We start from the raw sequence: 20157 nt of genomic DNA on the forward strand, positions 1-20157 counted from the left end.
ATGAAGCTTTAGAAGAAACTCTGTGGTTTTCCAACACTTTGTAATTGCTGACTATAGAGACGATCCCTCTCCCCTGCCATTCTACCCATGTTCACCATCCCAACCTCCATCACATAGCTGAGTCCTGCCGTTCTTAGGACTCCACAGACATGGAATCATGAAATATATGCTCTATTGAGAGCCTGATCTCCTTCAGTTGACATCATGTCGGTGAGATTAAATTATGTCCTTGTGAGTATCAGCAGTTCATTTGTTTTTGTTGTTGTGTGGCTTCCATTGTATGAACATACCACGTTTCTTTATCTATTCTATTGCTGATGGATATTTGGGGTGCTTTCAGACTTTGGCTACAAAGAGATGCCTAGATTTTCATATGGGTTGTTGGTAGGTATATGCATTCATCTCTCCTGGCTACATATTCAGGAGTGGAAACAGTAGATCATAAGGCATACACACATCTAGCTTACTGGGGATACAAGACTCTATCCAAAGTAGCTGCACAAATACACACTCCCACTAAGCAACATAAGAGACACTTTGATGGATATGTGGTTGCTTTCTGGTTTTTTAAAGTTTTCTCAATTCTCAGCTGAAATTGTGACTCAAGCACCTAGCAATTAGATTTGTTCAGTCTTTTGATTAAAAATATATATATTGAGCTGTTGGCATGGGAAAACAGTGTTGATTATATTGGGTTTATCATCTTGTAGGTGAGTCAGAAAATTGACTATAACAAAAGAATGAGTCTTCATTACCCAAATAAAGATATAAAATTAGGTGGAAGAACTAGGCACTTGGGAACACATAGAAGAGTTATATTGGCCCAGACTTTCCAGGGGCCAGGGATGACTTTCTCTGCTGAAACCTAAAAATAAATGGGACTTGGCCAGGTACCCAGGTTGGGGAAGGGCAGATTTCAGTGACAGGAAAGCAGATGGAGGGGGAGAGTGAAAGATGATATTCTATGAAAGGGGATTAGGGTGTGTAGAGACCACGTTAGACAGAACAGTTCAAGGGGAATGGGAAGCAGGTCAGTAAGGCTAGAGCACGATTGTGAAGGGAAGGACAAGGAATCTGCAGAAATGATTAGAGGCAGGGGAGATATAGACCTGTCAAATGGGGCACCTGGGTGGTTCAGTGGTTGAGCATCTGTCTTCAGCTCAAGTCATGATCCAGGAGTCCTGGGATTGAGTCCTGCATTAGGGTCCCCACAGGGAACCTGCTTCTCTGCCGCTCTGGCAGTATCTCTCACGGATAAATAAATGGAATTTTTTTAAAAATGACCGCTCAAGTTGTCCCAAGAAGTTAATCTTTTATCTTTGGGAAGTGGGAAACCCTTGAGGTGTTTTAAGCAACTAGTGACACATTTGGGTCTAAAAAATACTGTTCTGGCTATAATAAAGAAAATAAAAATAAATTTGAGGAGAACAAGAGATGCCAGGAGGTGTATTTAGAGGTCATTGCAGTTGTCCCAAAAAAACAGTGGTTGGCCAGTCTAGGAAAGCGGCAACTGGAATGGAGAGAAATAGAATATTGTTAAAATTTGTATCTTCAAGCAGTATGTAATACTTAATAAAGTGTAATGACATAATCAAAATGACCAAATACTCATGTTATCACCAATGAAATAAAGACAAAACTTTTTCAACACAGTTAAACCCTTCGTTTACTGTTCCCTGATTCCTTTTTCACTCTATATTCTGCATTTGTTGTATTTATATGTTTATTTAAAGTATTACTATACATGTATATATACATTCCTAAAAGAATACATAGTGTTATTGTGTGACTTTTTAAACTGTATATAACTGAGGTCATACACTATTTTGTCCACAACTTGAGTCTTTTTGTGAACACTAGGTTCAGGAGATCCATCACTTTTAATATACATAAGCTTACTTAGTTTATTTCTACTTCACAAAGCATGTGATTGCATGAATATTACTTTATTAATTTCTGATAGACATTTAAGTTGTTCTCAACGTTTTACTGTTGCAACCAATGCTGCTAAGAACACTCATATGTACAGGTAGATATGTGAGCTAAGATAAAGGCAGAGGGGTAAAATCACAGAATCAAGAGGCATTCCCATTTTAAACTTCTTGATGTTTCCACACTATTCTATAAAAGACCGGAGTTATCCTGCATATGAGTGGCCACCAAGCCACACCTGGACAATGACAAGTCATATTAAGCTTGGTCATTTTCACCAGGATACTGTTCATTTTATTAGAGATTTTTAAAAAATATAATTTGTGCTTTGTTATTCCTCTCTGTTGGATCTTTGATTTCTTTTTAATTGATTTCTGCTGTTAAATATTTCTGTATCCTTATTTTATTCTTTTTAAATACCACTCATCTTGAAACACGAAATGTGCTATATTTTTTGTTATATTTACCTCTATCTTCCATACAAGAATGTTAGCTCCAGTGGAGCAGGAATTTTTGTCTGTTTTGTTCATGGATTAATCCAGAACCCAGAACAGCTTAGGCATATAACAAATGTTTGTTAATTAAATATGTATCTATTCATCTTTTCTTCCAACATTTTTAGCTTTAACTTGTTATTCTTTTCAAACTTTTAAACTGGACACTTAGGTCATTTATTTTCAGCCTTTCTTCTTTTTCTACTATAAATATTTAATGCTATAAATTTTTCCCTGAATATCATTTTATGTACATTTCATAAGTTCCAAAATGTGATATATTTATTGTTATTATTATTCTGTAAGTATTTTTGACACTCAAATGAAATTTATATATGATGTTCTTTGGCACTACATGGATTAACTGTTTACCTAATTTTGTTGTTGTTTACCTAATTTTTTTAATAACCAATTGCTAATCCTTATAAGCATCAAACAATTCTGTTAAAATTAGGGGAAAAATTTAAAGCTGTTTTGTTTCTTCTATCTTTATTGCCTGACACTCTTCAGTAATGTAGAGCTTTAGTTTACAAACTTGGTTAACTTGATATAGAATTCCTACTGGAAAAAGGCAAAATAAATGCTTAATTCTTTCTCTTTAATTACTCATTTTTCAAGTGTGGTTATCTTTTTTAATTAACAAACTTTCTTCAGAGCAGTTAACAGCAAAATTGAGCAGAAAGCACAGAGGTCTTGTTTAGTAGGTGCTTTAAATACTAACAATGAGTTTTTCTGCCTTTCCTTTTTGATCATTGTGGAGTCACAGATTTTCAGTGATTCAGTGTGTTTGGTCGGCCTCAATTATGATTCTTTCTAGTGCTCAAATTATTACAACTTCAGCCAGACAGACCCTTCATATTGGTTCCTACATCCTTTTGACATGACTTACTAATTTTTGAAAATTGTCTTACTTTCTAGCACAAAATACATTTCACAGTCTCCTTGTTCCCTCCTTGCACCAACACTGGATTTAGCATTTCTTCAAGGAATAACCTTTGTTCTTATTACTGGGGAGTGTGAACCAGCAGTGTTTGTTGCTACTGGAGTGACATTGCTTCTAGGCCATTTCAGTGGACAGAGATCACACTCACACACGCATACATTCTACATACCACTTTTACCCTCACGTCAGCTTCCCTCTAGCTGTCAGATCCTTCAGTCAGCACCTGGAGTTTGAAATCATTTTGCCATCATGCGATCTTTGCACTTGCAGTTCTATCAGCATGCAACACTTTCTCCAGATCTTCACATGTCTACTTCTTTCTCATCTAACAGATCTTAGCCCAAATATCCACTGTGGGAGAAGCTTTCTCTGGCCACCTTGCATACAGTAACTTCTTTCCACATCCAAGCCACTCTCCAGCACATAATCTCCTTTATATTAGTTTTTACAATGTATACTTATTTTTGCCTACTTCTTTGTTTACTTAATTACCTATCCTATCCACCAGAATATATGTTCCATGAGGGCAGGGATAAGATCCCTTATATTCAATATTACATCCTTATGCATAGCTCATATTAGAAACTCTGTAAATACCTGCTGAATGGACAGATGAGACTTCCTTGCTTCCTGTAGCTGTTCAATCCAGAGAATGAAGCCCCAGAATGAAAACAAGAGGCTTGATTACTTTTAGTTCTGCCTTTGGCCTATGACCAATGGTACAGAATTGAAAAATCCCAGGAATACCTAGATGTAGAGATGGGAAACAGGAAGTCAGAATGATCAGTAGCCACTTATTCTACAGACTCCTCTTTTCTTTTAGTTTTTTTTAATTTGAGTGCAGTTGATACACAATGTTACATTAGTTTCAGGTGTACAACATGGTGATTGAACAAATTTATGCATTATGTTGTGCTCCCAAGTGTAACTAGCAGTTGTCATCATACAACACTACTGCAATATCATTGATTATATTCCTTATGCGGTGCCTTTTATTCCTGTGACTTACTCATTTCATAACTGGAAGCCTGTACCTCCCACTCTTTTTTATTCATTTTGCCCTCCCCTCATCACCACTCTCTGCCAACCATCACTTTGTTCTCTGTATTTATAGGTGCAGACTGCTCTTTACATTCAGAACCAGTGGCACAAACCTAAGTGATTATGACTCATCCATGGCTTGTACTAAGGATTCTTTAAGAAAGCACCAACAAATGGCAGATGCTTCTTGATGGAAGTTTGAATGAATATCTCTTAAACCTATCTTTAAGGACAACAACATATAATTGTTGATATATTTGAACTGGTTCCAAATCTTTGTATTATGTGCTCCAAACACTTATATCTCACTGCCAAGCACTGTGTTTACCCTTTATTCTATGGACCTACAGTACCCTCTGAAATGTTTAGTGCTTTGATGGAAAAAATAATAACTAGAAATGTGAGAAAGTTGTTTTAACTTGTCTAATTCATATTCTGAGATGAACAAATATTTCAAAAGAAGTTTCAACTGACATGAATTGTATCATATAAATATAAGCCCAATGCTAACTCTTTAAAATTGAGCAAAATCTATTTTGTTAAATAAATGTCCACTTCCAGATGGGCTGGCTTATGATAAGACATAGTAAAAAGACAAAGAAAGTGGATAACCATATAAAAGTAGATTCAATGACTTTGAGTCACAACTAAGGAAACAGGAAAAAAAAAAGAATATTATTAGCAGTTGAGAATCCATTTCTAGAAGTAGAGAGGATTAGCTATAGTTTAATCAGACATACCAAGAAAAGCAGATGAGTGAAAGTACATATAAGAATAAGACAGACACTAACTCCTTGATTAATCAGAAATTATATTGGGGTATACTATAAAAGAAGTGAATATTGAGTTGACTCGAGTACTGTGGGTATACTTACAGTGAATGGGATGTAGGCAGGCATGTCCACCTACTCGGTTCAGAATATTTCAAAGAGGGCAGCCCTGGTGGCTCAGCAGTGTAGCATGCCTTCAGCCCGGGGTGTGATCCTGGAGACCCGGGATCGAGTCCCACGTCAGGCTTCTTGTATGGAGCCTGCTTCTCCCTCTGCCTGTGTCTCTGCCTCTCTCTCTCTCTCTCATGAATAAATAAATAAATTTTTTAAAAAAGAATATTTCAAAGAATTTTGGAAATTCCTTTTTTGTTTAATTCAAGTATTTGAAGAAAACAGGAACAAGTTTGGAATTTACACTAGAGATATCAAAGAACTTTTAAACATTTAATACTTGCTTAAATAGATACCTGGGGAAAGCAGGTATTCTGAAATAATTTTCTTTTAAGTCATAATGTTGTGAGTGTGAGCAGATAGAGCTAACGTGTGGATCTCCATGCGCTAATGTTCTCCTTGCTCATCCTTGAAGCTACCACCCTGTGTTCTCACTACCTTGACTTTCAAATTTCATGAAGAAGGACACCAAAGTCCCTCTTTTCAGTCTCGTCCATTCCTTGTAATCCAGTTTTTCACTCACAATACTCTGCTGGTATTGCATTTTTAAAAAGATTATATTTATTTATTTATTTGACAGAGAGAGAGAGAACACAAGCAGGGGGAGTGGCAGAGGGAGAGGGAGAAGCAGGCTCCCTGCAGAGTAAGGAGCCCACCGGACCCTGAGATGATGGCCTGAGCCAAAGGCAGATGCTTAATTGACTAAGCCACCCGAGTGCTCCATCCTGCTATTGCATTTTATAAACTCCCCCTGCCCAACCAGTCATCAAATTCAGTGGTCCTTTTTTATTACCAGGCTTTGAGTCTATGGCATTACCACCTTACCTGATTCTCTCTTCTGTTGGCTTTGACGTGCTCTTTCAGGCTGTCCTCATGCCTCCCAAACCCTTCTGCTTTGGTTTCATGTTTTCCTCTCCCTCCTTGCTTTCTTCTTCTTTGTTCTCCAAACTGTCCCTTGGTAATCACTGACACTTGCATAAATACAAATATCAGTCTTTTTATCTTTTAAATTCTAAAGAAAATGACAAAAATCCCCGTTGCCAATTTTCTTAACCATGATGTGCTTAAATCATAACATAATATTCTAACTCCAAGAGGTGAAAGGGAAATGACATTGGAGGTACTTGAAATTATTTTGAAGATCACGCTGTTGATCTATGGTTTAGCATTAACCCATATATTTCAAAACTACAGGCTTTGATGTGGTAACAAAAAGCTTCAACAAAGTAAGTGATCTGTATTTATTTTTTTTATAAAAAAACATTGTTACAGTTTTCTGTGCTGCATTTCCTCTGATGTGCCTCCTACAGGAAACTGAATTATCGAGTGGTAAAGTTTGTTTGGTTTTTTGGGTTTTTTTTTTTTTTTAATGTTTGAAATCTAGCTATTGAAAGGGATGGAAATCAGACACAAACTTGCAATACAATTTTATACCAATTATAAGTTGGAAGTTTGAACTTTAAGTATAATTTGATATTACCGATGTTCTCATTCAAATTTTAATACAGTCATTGCAAAAACAGTACAGTTTATAAATAATTATAGTGCCAACAAATTAAGTGAGAACTACGCAGAGGGATTTTATTAGTGTAACAAATAAATATCATGAGTTCATAAATTTACTTTTGTTTTATTTGTGTAATATAAATTTTAGTCCAAGTCATATTGGAAGGAATTTAGAGTCCAGCAACAGAAAAGGCCACTGGGTAAGAATGCTTAAAGAGTAGAAATCGCTATGACTTTTGAGATCATGCTAGTTCATCCTGAACCTAATGAATTCTATTAAAACAGGAAATAATAGTTTTTCGGTTGTGATCAGGACTAACTGTAAGAGATTAAATCTGAGGGTCAGGAAAGGGAGCAGTCAGTGTGCAGTTTGCCTGCAGGTAAATTGCCTTGTGTTAAACGGAACTCACTAGCTAAAGCAATTATTTTTCGATAATATTCTCCCCTTCAGAGGGCACTGCAAATGATACAGGTGGCAAACCAAGAACAAAAAAAAAAAAAAAAAAAAAAGATGTAAAATACTTTAGTATCAATAAAGTGCTGTAACTGTGAAGGTAACTGAATGATATGTGTAACAAACCAACAACCCAAAAAAGAAAAAAAAGTTGTAAAATGTTTTAATAGCGAGATAATCTGAGGTATACTTACAATAGTAGTTTTGTTACCAACCAGGATCCTTGGGCTCTCCAAGTAATAGAAATTGATGGGAGGCCAAGCAGGAAGTTCCAAGCAAGGCTTTATATTGGGGCTTATACCCCAGCCCAAGGGAGACTGCAGAAAGGAAAGTGTCCTTCAGACTGGGTTTCAGAACAAAGGCCAGGAAAATTTTTTTAAGGAGCTGAGACAGGAAAAGACTGACATTCAGGCATGTAGAGATGGGAATTTCTTGGCACCTGCACACTTGCATGTGCCATGATCTCATGCTTCTTCACTCATCATATGTCTAATAAGCATGTTAACCCCCTCCACACACACATGATTTTTAGCATCTTACAAGGGGGAGGGGAAAGTTCAGTGCTGGGACCCACCTTGCCACAGACTGGTTTGGTCTTCAACAATCTCCCAGTGGAGTCCCTCCTTTGGTGAACATCCTGCTTCCTCATTGCTACCAGATAAGCTACTCAAGAGGTATAGTTTCCACTATTGAGAAATGCTGGATTTCATGGGCAGGGCTGCCCTGTCTCAATTTGAATTCCTTGAGTTGAGGAGAACCTAAAACTGCAGAGTGGCTTTGCCTACTCAGATGAACTGGACGCACTTCTTACCTCATGGTTCATGTTCATATACAGCAGAGAATAACAGGGGAGAGTTTGCCCATTGTCCTTACTCAAAGAGGTCTCACACTGGTTGTTTTCAGCCCCCAATCATATATATGGAAGGGCTTTCCATCTCTTTTTCCTTTAATATTTTATTTAAAAGCAATTTGCCAATACATAGTATAACACCCAGTGCTCATCCCATCAAGTGAAGGGCTTTCCATTTCATACCAGGTGCCTCTGTGTTTTCACAGTTCCAAAAATCAATTTCTGGTCCTTAGAATTTCCCTGTGCCATTGAGATAGGGACTGTCCTCATCTCACTGAGGTAGGGATGAGCATCATTTGTGTTGTATTAGGCTGCTCCTGGGCTTCTGAGCCAAGACCACCACCCCTTGGCAGTAGTGACACCAGAGCTTGCTCACGGTGGTGGCTGGGAAATCCAGAAAGGCTGACCCTGCTCCTGTGGCTTCCCTGCAGGTGCAGTGTCCTAGTCCTTGGGCCCTCCTGCCCTCTCTCCATCATCACACTTCCTCCTTCTGGCTCCACCCTGCAGCTGCAATTTTTAGTTTTTTTGTGAGGCTATTTGTGAGCCTGGCTCTTCACTTATGCTTTTCAATCTATTGTTAAGGGGAAAACAGTATGATCTTAGTTGTACAAGGCTGACATTCCCCCCAAATTACTAAAAGACATCTTTTGAGGATTAAACACCTGGGCTGTTGTTTCTGCTAAGAACTCCTTAAAAAAAAAAAAAAAAAAAAAAAAAGAACTCCTGAAAGCTGTTTTGATATGTAAATATCAAGGATTGCCTTCTTTGTTCTTTTGCTGGAGCTGTCAGTGGTATTTTCTGGAAACAATTGAGGAGAAAGGACCCAGGCACCCAGGCGGACCAAATAAGCAATTTTTAAAATTTATTCATTAAATTGGACAATTTATTTTACCTCTCTGTGACTTTATTTCCTTACCTGTGTTAGTTTCTTATGGCTGCTGTATAACAAGATACTATAAACCTGAGGTCTTAATAGAAACTTATTCTCACAGATCTGGAGGCCAGGAGTCTGAAATCTGTTTCACTGCTCTGAAATCAAGGTGTTGACAGGGCCATGCTCCCTCTGGAGCTCTAGAACAGAATCCTTCCTTGTCTCTTCCACCTTCTAATGGCTGCCAACTTTCCCGGGCTTTTGGCCACGTCACTCCACTCTCGGCCTCCATGGTCTCATTGCCTTCTCCTCTTTTTTTGTGTGTCTCATCTCCCTATGACTCCTTTTCATATGGATACATGTGATTGCATTTAGGGCCCACTCAGAGAATCCAAAGAAGGTCAGATTCACAGATTCCAGGAAGTAGGACCTGAATGTCTTTTGGGAGGACTATTATTCAGCCTATTATAAATTGGGTTAGTAATAGTACTTGCATGAACATTAAAGGATATAATATATGAAAAATGCTTAAAACTATGTCTAACATGCAAAAAAGCACTCATTATATGTTAGACCGTGATGGTGATCCCAACGATGATGAATAGGAAAATGCAGACAAAAAGTTTCAAAATGAACAAAGTAATTTTTAAAATGAACATACATAGGTGGTCTTGTCTCTGGATTTTTGATGTGCACTAATCTTAAATTGTTACTCTTCAAAGGACTTTATCTCTATATTAAACTATTATAATCCAATAGTTTAGATATAAGGTATAAAGAGCCATTTGTGGTTCTGCCTTTTGTTATTTTTCACTTGAAATTTAAATCATTTCAATAATTTTGTTCATCCTAAATTCTTCCTAAGGTTGAAAATCAAAGATGTGCTATGATAGGCTTGTCTTCTTGTGTTCTCTTGTCTTCTGCCCACCTAGGATACAGATCTGATGACATTCAACATTTCTGTACACCGGTCATGGTGGCGGGAGCATGGGCCTGGTTGTGTCCGAAGAGTGCTGCCTCCGTCAGCCCACGGCATGATGGATGACTACACATATGTCTCCGTCACAGGCTGCTTTGTTGACTTCCAGTACCTAGAGGTCATCCACAGTGCTGTCCAGATACTACTCTCTGTAAGTAGCATATTTGTATTGTTGCCTAATCAAGACTCTCCTTTATGGCCATTTTGTAAGTAAACCTTTTGTCCACATCCATCTGGTAGATTATGCCTTAAATAAGCACATGGAGAACATCCTTTAAACAATGGAAATAGTAGCAAGTATGCTAATATCAGCTATACTTAATGAGGCTACATCTTTTCCTCTTGGTATCCAGGTACTTTGTTTTAGAACTAGTTAGTGATTATAGTTTCTAACTTAATACAGAATACACACCATTCAATGAAATAGCATCGCTGTCCCCCAGAAATAGCCTTGTACATTCTCTACTTTGGGCTCTTCTACTTACACTTCTGCTTCTACTTCCAAAGCATTCTTACTAATGCACATTAATTCCAGAGAAAGAAGGATGCAAACACACCCAATGGCCTGTTCAATCTCCTAAGCCTCATATTTCAAATAATAAATCCTTAAAAGACAAATCCCACCAAAGAGTTTTCCACATTGTGTTGCCTAAAATCTGGTGTCAAGACACACTTCCATATAAAGGAGCATAGAGAAGAAATGGCTTGAATGGACCACATAAGGTTCATGTGCTAGGAATCTGTTCATTTTTTTTCTACCAGATTGTCCCACCCACAATTTGATTACAGCGTAAAGTGGAATTAACTTAGGATATATACCATTATCAAGAATGATGTTCCTTTAAGATCCAACAAGGACTTGGAATGTTATTTGAATCAATATGTAATAAAGCCATTTTTAATCACACTTTTCATTTAAACCAACCATCTCTCTCAGTCCTTTGTCCAAATGGTTAGAGGTCGAGTCAGAAAAAAAAAAGATACAGGCTCAATAGTAAATAAATAGACAACAGAAATATAAGAGGTGTGTGTCAGGGGCAGCCTGGGTGGCTCAGTGGTTTAGCGCTGCCTTCAGTCCAGGGAATGATCCTGGAGACCCGGGATCAAGTTCCACGTCGGACTACCTGCATGGAGCCTGCTTCCCCCTCTGCCTCTGTCTCTGCCTTTCTCTCTCTCTCTCTGTCTCTCATGAATAAATAAATAAAATCTTAAAAAAAAAAGAAGTGTGTGTCAGTTAAGAATGTACCTTGGAATTATTTCTAGAAAGAAGGTTGAAAAACCCTTGCTAGCACTTACTATATCGATTATCTACTGCTGCATAACACACCACTCCAAAATGGAATTACTTTGAACAATATAAATGTATTGCTTAGAGTTCTATGGATCAGGAATTTGAGCAGGGTTCAGCTGAGTATTCTTCTGCTACACGTGATATGGTCCAAGGTCACTCATATGTACCTTTTAACCAGGAGCTCTGCTGGTACTAGAATCTCTAAGAAGACCTCACTTATATGTCTGGTGCTAGCTATTGGACCATTCTCCTCCATATGGCTTGTTTTTTTTGCAGAAACTTGACAGGCTTTCTTATAACAAGGCAGGTAGGTTCCAAGAGAAGACCAACATGTAAGTGTTTATGCAGCTTCTACTTGAGTAATGCTTATTATTGTTCCATTGACTATAGCAAGCCATATGACCAAGCCCAAGTTGAATGTAGGGGGGTTGTTATGGAAAAGTGACAATATCAGGAGCCATGGCTCATTTGGGGCTGCCCATGTAGCAGTCTTACCTCACTTGTATAATGTATGAATATTGTTCTTTAACCTTCATATTCAAGTTTTTAAAAAGTGTTTTAGAGCATTTGAAATATAATTCTCTAGAAGGAATAAAGATTGGAATAAAAAATCAAAGAGAAGATTGTTTAGGATTCTAGTTCAATGAAAGACAAATTCTGCACTAAATAAAAAAGAAAGAAGTTGGGCCATGAGACTTAGGAATTTTCCTTCTGAGATGTAACAGGAAATCTGATTATTCATGGTTTTCATATATTGCCAATTGTCAATAGATGCTTATCATCTTTTCCTATTTTCTGGTCATTCTTTAATTTCCCAGTGGTTGCATATGAAACAGTGGTAAATATATATGTTTAAGCCATTGTTTTAAAAAAATATGGAGACAAATTTTTTCTTAAAAATTTTCACACTATTTTTAAGGTAAATGAGTACTCTTTTATTATATATTAGATTCTAAAGGTTTTTATTCTTTTTTGATTCTGAAGCATTTTTCTAGAATCTTTCATATCTGGACAGATCTCCCTCCTTTTAAAAAATTATTCATAGTAAATTGCTAACCACTTTGTGGAATGATAGCATAATGTTTAAATTTTTTTGGAATGCAACAGAATAGTGTGGAATCAGAAAGTCATTTTGCCATATCAAATGAATGGCAAAGTTACAGTATTTATTTGATAAGAGACTGAACTGGCACATAAAAACACACACTAAGGAGAAATACTAAATAAAATAAAATATATTTTGCCACCTCAAAGTACTCCTCAGTTATACATTAATTCCTTAACATATTTGTTTAGGGAACATTCAAAACTGTCCACCTGCATATATAGACCTGACTGTACCAGTCAGCCTTCCAACAATAAAAGAATTAGTTGCTTATCTCTGACTTTTCTTGGGTAATACACCTGTGAGACAAGATTTCCAATATTTTATCTTTTTATATTAAAATAGAATATACTCTGAAATTGTTTCACAATTGTCAAATTATTTATTATTGCGTGGTTACATGGGCTTTTTGTATTTTCCACTTATTTCTTAAAAATATGTTTATAATTATTTGAATTGCAATTTTTAATGTGATGACATGGGAATACTTGCTGTAGCAGTTGCCTAACATGTGCTGAGATGTCTGTCTTATTCCTGAAAAGGGGGGTGATGGTTGCAGCCTATGCTGCATGGGCACCAACTTTGCAAACAGATAAAGGGCTTTGAGATGGCATTAGAGGCACAGAGAGATCTAGAAAGAGGCCAATGGAGGTGGGCAGGATTATGGAGAGCTGTCTCAGGGTTCAAAGGCAGCAGCTCTCTGGCAAGTGAGAGGGAAGTATTTGAATGATATGCCCATGATACAGCTCTGCTCTGCTGACGAATCTTGCCTGTACAATTGTCCCACCTGAGAGTAGAGCTTGGAACTGAAAAAAATGAAATCCCAGTCATAACCATCTACAGGGACTATGTACAAGCTTGACAAAAACAAACCAACAAAAAATAGCAGAATTTGGAAAGAAGGCAATGGCCTGGCATCCCCTGTGGGACCACGTGCCCAGCTCAACTGGCCCCAGCACGGGAGCTCTGGCCTCCACCCTGGGCCAATGCCGCTGTCTCTGCAGAGCAGCACCCTGCCTTGGGCTTCCCTCCCAGGCACCCAGGATGAGCAGAAGAGAGAAAGTGGAAGTCAGAGAAGAGGTTCCTATCACCCAGATCTCACTGAAGCTTGTAGCTTTGGGGCTCCTGCAAATTTTTAACCCCACCAAGTTAAATTTTAACATAGAATCCAAAGAAAACTGGACAATATTAGGAAAGAAACAAAATCAAATCCATGGAGGAGATGACAAGTCAAGTGTGCTAGCTATGGTTCAAGCTGTTAGTCCCTCCTCTCTGTGAGCACAGACTTTGGTTCATATGCTCATCATTTCTACTGGAAGGATGGCCAGTAACTTCCTAAATAGTCTTCCTGGCCCCAGTTCTGCCTCATCCATCACACGGATACTTGCTTCCCTTGGGGGCGGGAATGATTACAAAGTGCCAATCTGATCACTCACTTTTCTTCTGATCACCAGCCAAAGATTCCCATTACCTTCAAGATGAAATCTGAATTAATATCTTGTTACATGAGAACTTCAGGACCTGCCCCCCTGTAGGATTCCCATGCTCATCTCCCAACACTCCCCTAAAGTAGCCCACCTGCCATCTTCACAGAACATGATAGGTTTGCAAGCATGGCAGGTCTCCCAGCATGCAACACTGTGCTTGGAATGCCTCTCCACCCACCTTCCTCCCTCTCAGGTCTCCAGCCACCTGGCCACAGTCCACTAGTAGATACCCTTTCCCCCAAAGTTTCAGGACATGTTAATTTTTTAAATAGATAATACATTCACTCAGTCCAAAAACATAAAAATGTATATAGTGAAAGTACTCCCTCTTATTTTTGTGCACCCCTTTGCCTGGTTTCCTCATCTCTGCTCCCCAATGGGCAACCACTTTCATTTTGTTTGTTTTTTAATGCTATGCACATGATTCCAAAGTGTCTATGTGAAATTCAAGAAAATGTGATTATCTTCCTTGCCCCCCACAAAAGACAGCATATGACATGTACTCTTCTGATGTCTTCCTTTTTTCTACTTATCATATATTTTGGAGCTATTTCTGTATCAGAACATCAGTGGTTCGTTATTTATTTAATGCCCCCCCCCATTGATGAAAATTTAAATTGTTAACCTCATCTGAATATAATGATGTTGGATGTATAGAACATAATATCACATAGCTAACATAATATATAATGAATAATAGAATACCAATTATCATAGTTATATGTTATTAACTATTATGCATAGCGTTAAACTAAATAATTGTGTGCATGCACCAGTAAGAACATTTCCCAAACCTGCCCTGCTCACTCACCTCCAAGTGTAGTAGATGGCCTATCATGAGAGAAGTTTTATAATCACTGAGTCTCTGGTCTGTCTACCAGAATGAAAGCCCCTTGAAGACTAGAATTGTGCCCTTTTCCACTTGTTCATTTCTGTAGTACCAGTGAGTAGCTGAGTGATGGCACGTGAATACTTGGTGAATGAACAAATGGCCAAGAAACAAGAGATTCAAAGTCTCACGTGGTAAATACAAAAGGAAGAATCCACTTGACCAAAAATGGCAGGAATGTGCACTGACAAAATGCAAGAGGCAGGATGAACTTGAACTTCATCTGGGGAACGAAGGGCATGTATGCAAAATGTTCAGCACAGTGCATAACACAGAGGCACTCAGTAAATATTAGCTTTGTATTGCTATTACTGAGTTCCTACTACAATTGCTCCATACCTTTCCCTTTCCTATGCAAGCTGGTCCTTGTTCAAAAGCCAAAGGCTCCATCCTGATAGACTGTATCTACTGAACTCCTAGGTCTTTAATCCCACACCTGACACCCATTTCCTGCATGAAAAATGTCATTTCTATGATCTTCATAGGACACTCAATCATAAATTTTTATTCTGAGGAGTGAACATTTATTTAACATGTATTTATTTTCCTCATTCTGGTTTCCTAAAGTCCTTCCCTACCCATGCTGCTTGAGAGCATTTGGCTGACCGAATAAATTCCTATTTTCGTGAAAAATTTCAGAATTATTTATCATAGTGAAACCATGATTGAAGTAGTAAGTTAAAGGCCAGTAGCAAGCTCCCAAATGCTGTGGCTTTGACTCCTTATTTACCCTGTATCCCTAATGTCTACAGCTATACCTAACTCAGAGTGGCCACTCATTCAGAGTTGTTGAGTAAATTATATAAATTTTCTAGATTTTAGTTTTATAAAACACAGTGCATAATGTATAAACATTGAATATAATTTACTGAGGCTACGTCTTAATTTTGTTTCATACCATTTGGTAAAGAAAACCTATCCAAACAACATGCTTCCAAATTATTTCTGATTCAGATGCTATTTGTTTGGATTGGTGAGAGAATACCCAGGTGCACAGAAAAGGAAAGTCAGTCTGCTCCAAGACCATAACTCTCCCTGTGAATTTGTTCTTCCAAATCTGTGTGTTTTGTATTTGAGCAGGCCTCCACTAGTCTAGTTACTTTGCTCCCGTTAAGGAGAACATCAAAACAGTTTCTGGTGAAAATGTAAAATTATGTCCAGTTAAATTCCAAGCACTATACTGTACATATTTTCAAAATCAGATTTCCATTCTGGAAATTTAACACCACAGATTTAAACAAGAAACATATATATGAAATTAAATACTACAACCCAGAATGCAGTGTTTCCTTTTTCCACTAAAGAATATGGATAAAATATTTCTGATTGAAAGAATCTCTATAACCAATTAATCTCATTCTACAATGTTATGTTTTACTCACCTAATTACCAAACATCTGACCATGAAATCTTGAAAACTAAAATGAAACAAATAATGAAAAGTCATATTTCTATCACATATAATGAACTAAGGATCATTATCAATAACATATATTTAGGATTGCCTGGGTGGCTCAGCGGTTGAGCGTCTGCTTTCGGCTCAGGGCGTGATCCCAGACTTTGGGATCAAGTCCCACATCGGGCTTCCTGCATAGAGCCTGCTTCTCCCTCTGCCTGTGTCTCTGCCCCTCTCTCTGTGTCTCTCATGAGTAAATAAATAAAATCTTAAAAAAAAAAAACACATGATATTTAAATGAATAATAAAAACAATGAAATTTAATCATTCAGGCAATGAAGGATATGAACAAATGTAATTACATAAGAGAAGATTCAAATTGTAAACAAAGGTGTAAAATATGATTATTTTCAATAGTAGTTTGATATGTACAAATTAAATTTACACTAATTTAACAGCTTTAAAAACAATAATACATAGTATTGAAGTAAATTTTTATTAACTTATTGGTAAAGGCATTCTTTATTGTGAGGCCCATTAAAATGTCTGTACCTTTTGTCCCTGTAAGCTCACTCAGTGGAATTTCTCCCAAGAAAAGAATTCAACGGAAACAAAGAGCTACCTGCATGATGTTCTTTTCACTGTTATTTATAATAGTGAACCTAGGTATGTCTAAACATATCCTGTTCAAGACAGTATAACAATTTACAGTACATCAACATGATCACTGGATAGATAGCAATAACTATGATAATTTAATATAAAATTTTATACTAAAACATGGAAAGGATTTCTGATTTAAATAAGCAGTCAAGGAAAAGAAGTAAGATGCAAAAGATAGGTGTGGAATTATGTGTTTTCTCCCAAAATGTTTTTAAATATTGTATCACATGTTTAACATACTGTTTAATTGTCACATAATTTGTATAGGAGAGTGGAAGAGATATTATGGTTGTTTTTCTTAGATCATTAAACATTCCTAAATCTCATAATATTTACGTGATCATTTAGAGACACTTTTAAATCTATGTTATTACAAGTTATTCCATTTTAGTGGACCGCTCTGTTCTGAGGTCAGTAATAATAAATATGTAACTTAAGGCTCTTTTTCAATTTTTGGCATTAGTTATTTGCTGGCAAACAGATCCATATACTCATGTTAACCATTAAACAACATCTAGATAGACAATTAGATAAATATTTTAAGGACCTTATTTTTTAAAACTACTAGACGAATTCTAATCTGTAGACCTGGAAGAGATATTGAAAACTCACCTATCTCCCCGGAGATAGTTTTACACACATATTGTCTTGAATCCTTGCTGTCAACATATTCTCCTTCATATCTGATAGGTGACAGTGTTTCATTCTTTAACATCTTTGGAGGCTGTCCCCGTGGTCAGATCTGGGGCCCAGAGCACTCTGAGAATGGCTTTTCTAACATCCCCATTCTGTTTACACGTCAGCGTTCATCACTGTTCTCTGCCCTTTATATCAGACACATTCAGCTTAAAGATAAATTAAAACTCTATAGAGCGAAAAGTAACATTAGACCACAAGGTATCCTGCAGAATCTGTATCCTCAGAAGGCTGCATGGGTATCTGTTCCATCTGCTTAGAGTAAACGGCCCCATGACAGGAGCAGATAATACTATTGCTAATTCGCTAACATATGCTCACACAGTGTAAGAATGAAAGTCAAAAGATAAGCTTTGAAATAAGTTCCACTTACTATGAATTATATTCCTCCAAAAATGTGAATACAGCAAAAAGAAGGGTTTTTGTTGTTGTTGTTGTTTTGTTTTTGTATATTAGCTTTTATATTTATTTAACCTGCTCCCAATATTTTTGAAGCTTCTCTGAGTGCTTTGCAAATATGAACTCATTTAATCTTTAAAATGGCCCAAGAAGAAAGTATTATTTTATTCATTTCTCCAGTGTGGAAACTGAGATGTATGGAGAAATTCAGCAATTTTCCCAAGGTCACACGGCTTGTAATGAGCGAAGCTGACCTCAAACCCAGGCAGATGGAATCCAGAGTCCGTGGTCTTAACTACTTTGTTGTGCTTCCTTATGACATTGGAAAGAGAGCGTCTAATTTCCTGACAGCCCTTTGCCGAGGTCAGTGGTAAACTCCCTCCGAGTTGTGGGGCTGTGAATCTCCTCTTGTGTTGATGGGTTTACTGACAACTCCAGTATTTTAAAATAAAAGAGAGCAATTAATAATTATCCAATAGCTAAAAGATTTATGAAGTGAATAGTTCAAAATGTTCCTTTCACCCTTGAAAATATCTGTTTTTAAGATTTTATTTATTTATTTGTTTACTTGAGACAGAGGAAGCATGAGGGGAGGTACAGATGAGGAGGGAGAAGGAGAGAATCTCAAGCAGACTCCCCACTGAGTCCAAAGGCTGACACAGGGCTCAATCCCAGGACCCTGAGATCATGACCTGAGCCAAAACCAAGAGTCAGATAATTAACTGACTGAGCCACCTAGGTGCCCTGAAACTGTCTAACTACCTTTTTGTTGTTTAAAAAAAAAAAAGGAAGATTTCAACGCATGAAATGCTAAGTATATCACATTCCTTTTTTCATTGCTTTGCTTGCTGGGCCTTTCTAGGCACTACTAAGAGGAAATAAATCATAATCAACCTACCACCTAAACTCTTCGTAGAATCACTCTTTCCCATTAAATCCATTTTTACATGAAATAGATGGTTTCTGTCTGTGCCAAAATGTGAGCCATTTTTAAGTGTTACCTAGAAGTATTAGTATTTACTTTAGTTACTCCCTATACACCATCTTTGATCTCTGTATTCAGTTTCATCCTCAGAAAACTGAGTCAACAGTTCATTCAGAGGCCCATAAGGGAACCATTTATCGGACTTATCGGACCATCAGAATACTGGGAAGTGTTCATGGTTGTGGGGGAAGAATTGCCATTGCCATGTTGACAACACTAAAAAGGTTTTGGTAGAGACATTTGTGTTCAGGAACCAGGAATATGTCTGGTCAGTAAAGTCGCTTGGGTTTGAAAGTGATTGTCTTGTGAACTAGAATTGTAAGTAATGTCTTTCTTGTTATTCATGCCTTTGCAGTGTATGTTCTCTGTCTTTGAAATGTGCATACATGTTTTAAAGCCTTTACTGGAATATAATTCACATGCCTACAATACATCCATTTCAATCATACAGTTTAGTAGTTTTCAGTTCACAGATACGGCAGCCATCAGCATAGTCAATTTCAGAATGTATTCATCACCTTGAAAAGAAACCTTGACCCTTTAGCTATTACCATCTATCCTTTCTTTCTCCCCCAATCCTAAGCATCAACTACACTACTTTCTGTTTTTATGGACTTGGCTGTTCCGGTCATTCCATATAAATGAAATCATGTAATATGTGGCTGTTTGTGTCTGGCTTCTTTCACTCTGAATGTTTGCAAGATTTCCTCATGCATCTTGTAGAAGAACTGTATTCCTTTTTATGGCTGAATAATACTCTTTCCTGTATTCACTTTTAATATTTTTGTCTAACACTTGTACAGTATTTAACAGAATTTTCAGAAATGCAAAGCCTAAATAAATAAAAAAAAGGAAATGCAATTCCTGTTCACTGATAAAAACTTAAGTGAAATTTGGCACAATCTACCATATATTTTGTCTACGTATATATCCATGTTTTGGAAACCTTTAGATTACAGATAGCAATTTTCAGCTCATAGATGCTTCGTCTTACATAAATCCAGTATTAATATCTGTCACTTGTACTCAGCATCTGGGGTTTTAACAACCTAAAGCATGTACACATTTAAAGTTCATATTTTTCTTATACCATAGCATTCTCCCTAATAGTATGTGTATGATTGGATTTTATTCTGTATGTTAACCAGTTATCACAGACCTTTATGTCTCAAACCACAAATTCCATACCATTTCCAAACAACAGAACTAAGTCTCATAAGGCCCGAGCATTCATG

General features: G+C 37.2%; 1 protein-coding gene and 1 long non-coding RNA gene across 3 annotated transcripts in view; one reads left to right on the top strand and one right to left on the bottom strand.

Moving 5' to 3' along the window:
- The window catches only part of NKAIN3 (sodium/potassium transporting ATPase interacting 3), a 614368-nt gene that overhangs the window by 447358 nt on the left and 146853 nt on the right, over positions 1-20157 (top strand). For both annotated transcript variants that reach the window (XM_038579381.1, XM_038579382.1), the window contains exon 4: positions 9965-10162. In XM_038579381.1, coding sequence (XP_038435309.1) covers positions 9965-10162 — 198 coding nt within the window. The remainder of the gene's footprint in view (positions 1-9964; positions 10163-20157) is intronic.
- On the bottom strand, positions 1293-6653 carry LOC102153247. The gene is made up of 3 exons (XR_005380996.1): positions 6177-6653; positions 3967-4116; positions 1293-1510 (listed from the first exon to the last, which is right to left on the bottom strand). It is a non-coding gene; the product is annotated as an uncharacterized LOC102153247 (long non-coding RNA).

This window comes from Canis lupus, chromosome 29, assembly GCF_011100685.1.
Source record: "Canis lupus familiaris isolate Mischka breed German Shepherd chromosome 29, alternate assembly UU_Cfam_GSD_1.0, whole genome shotgun sequence".
Lineage (NCBI taxonomy): Eukaryota > Metazoa > Chordata > Mammalia > Carnivora > Canidae > Canis > Canis lupus.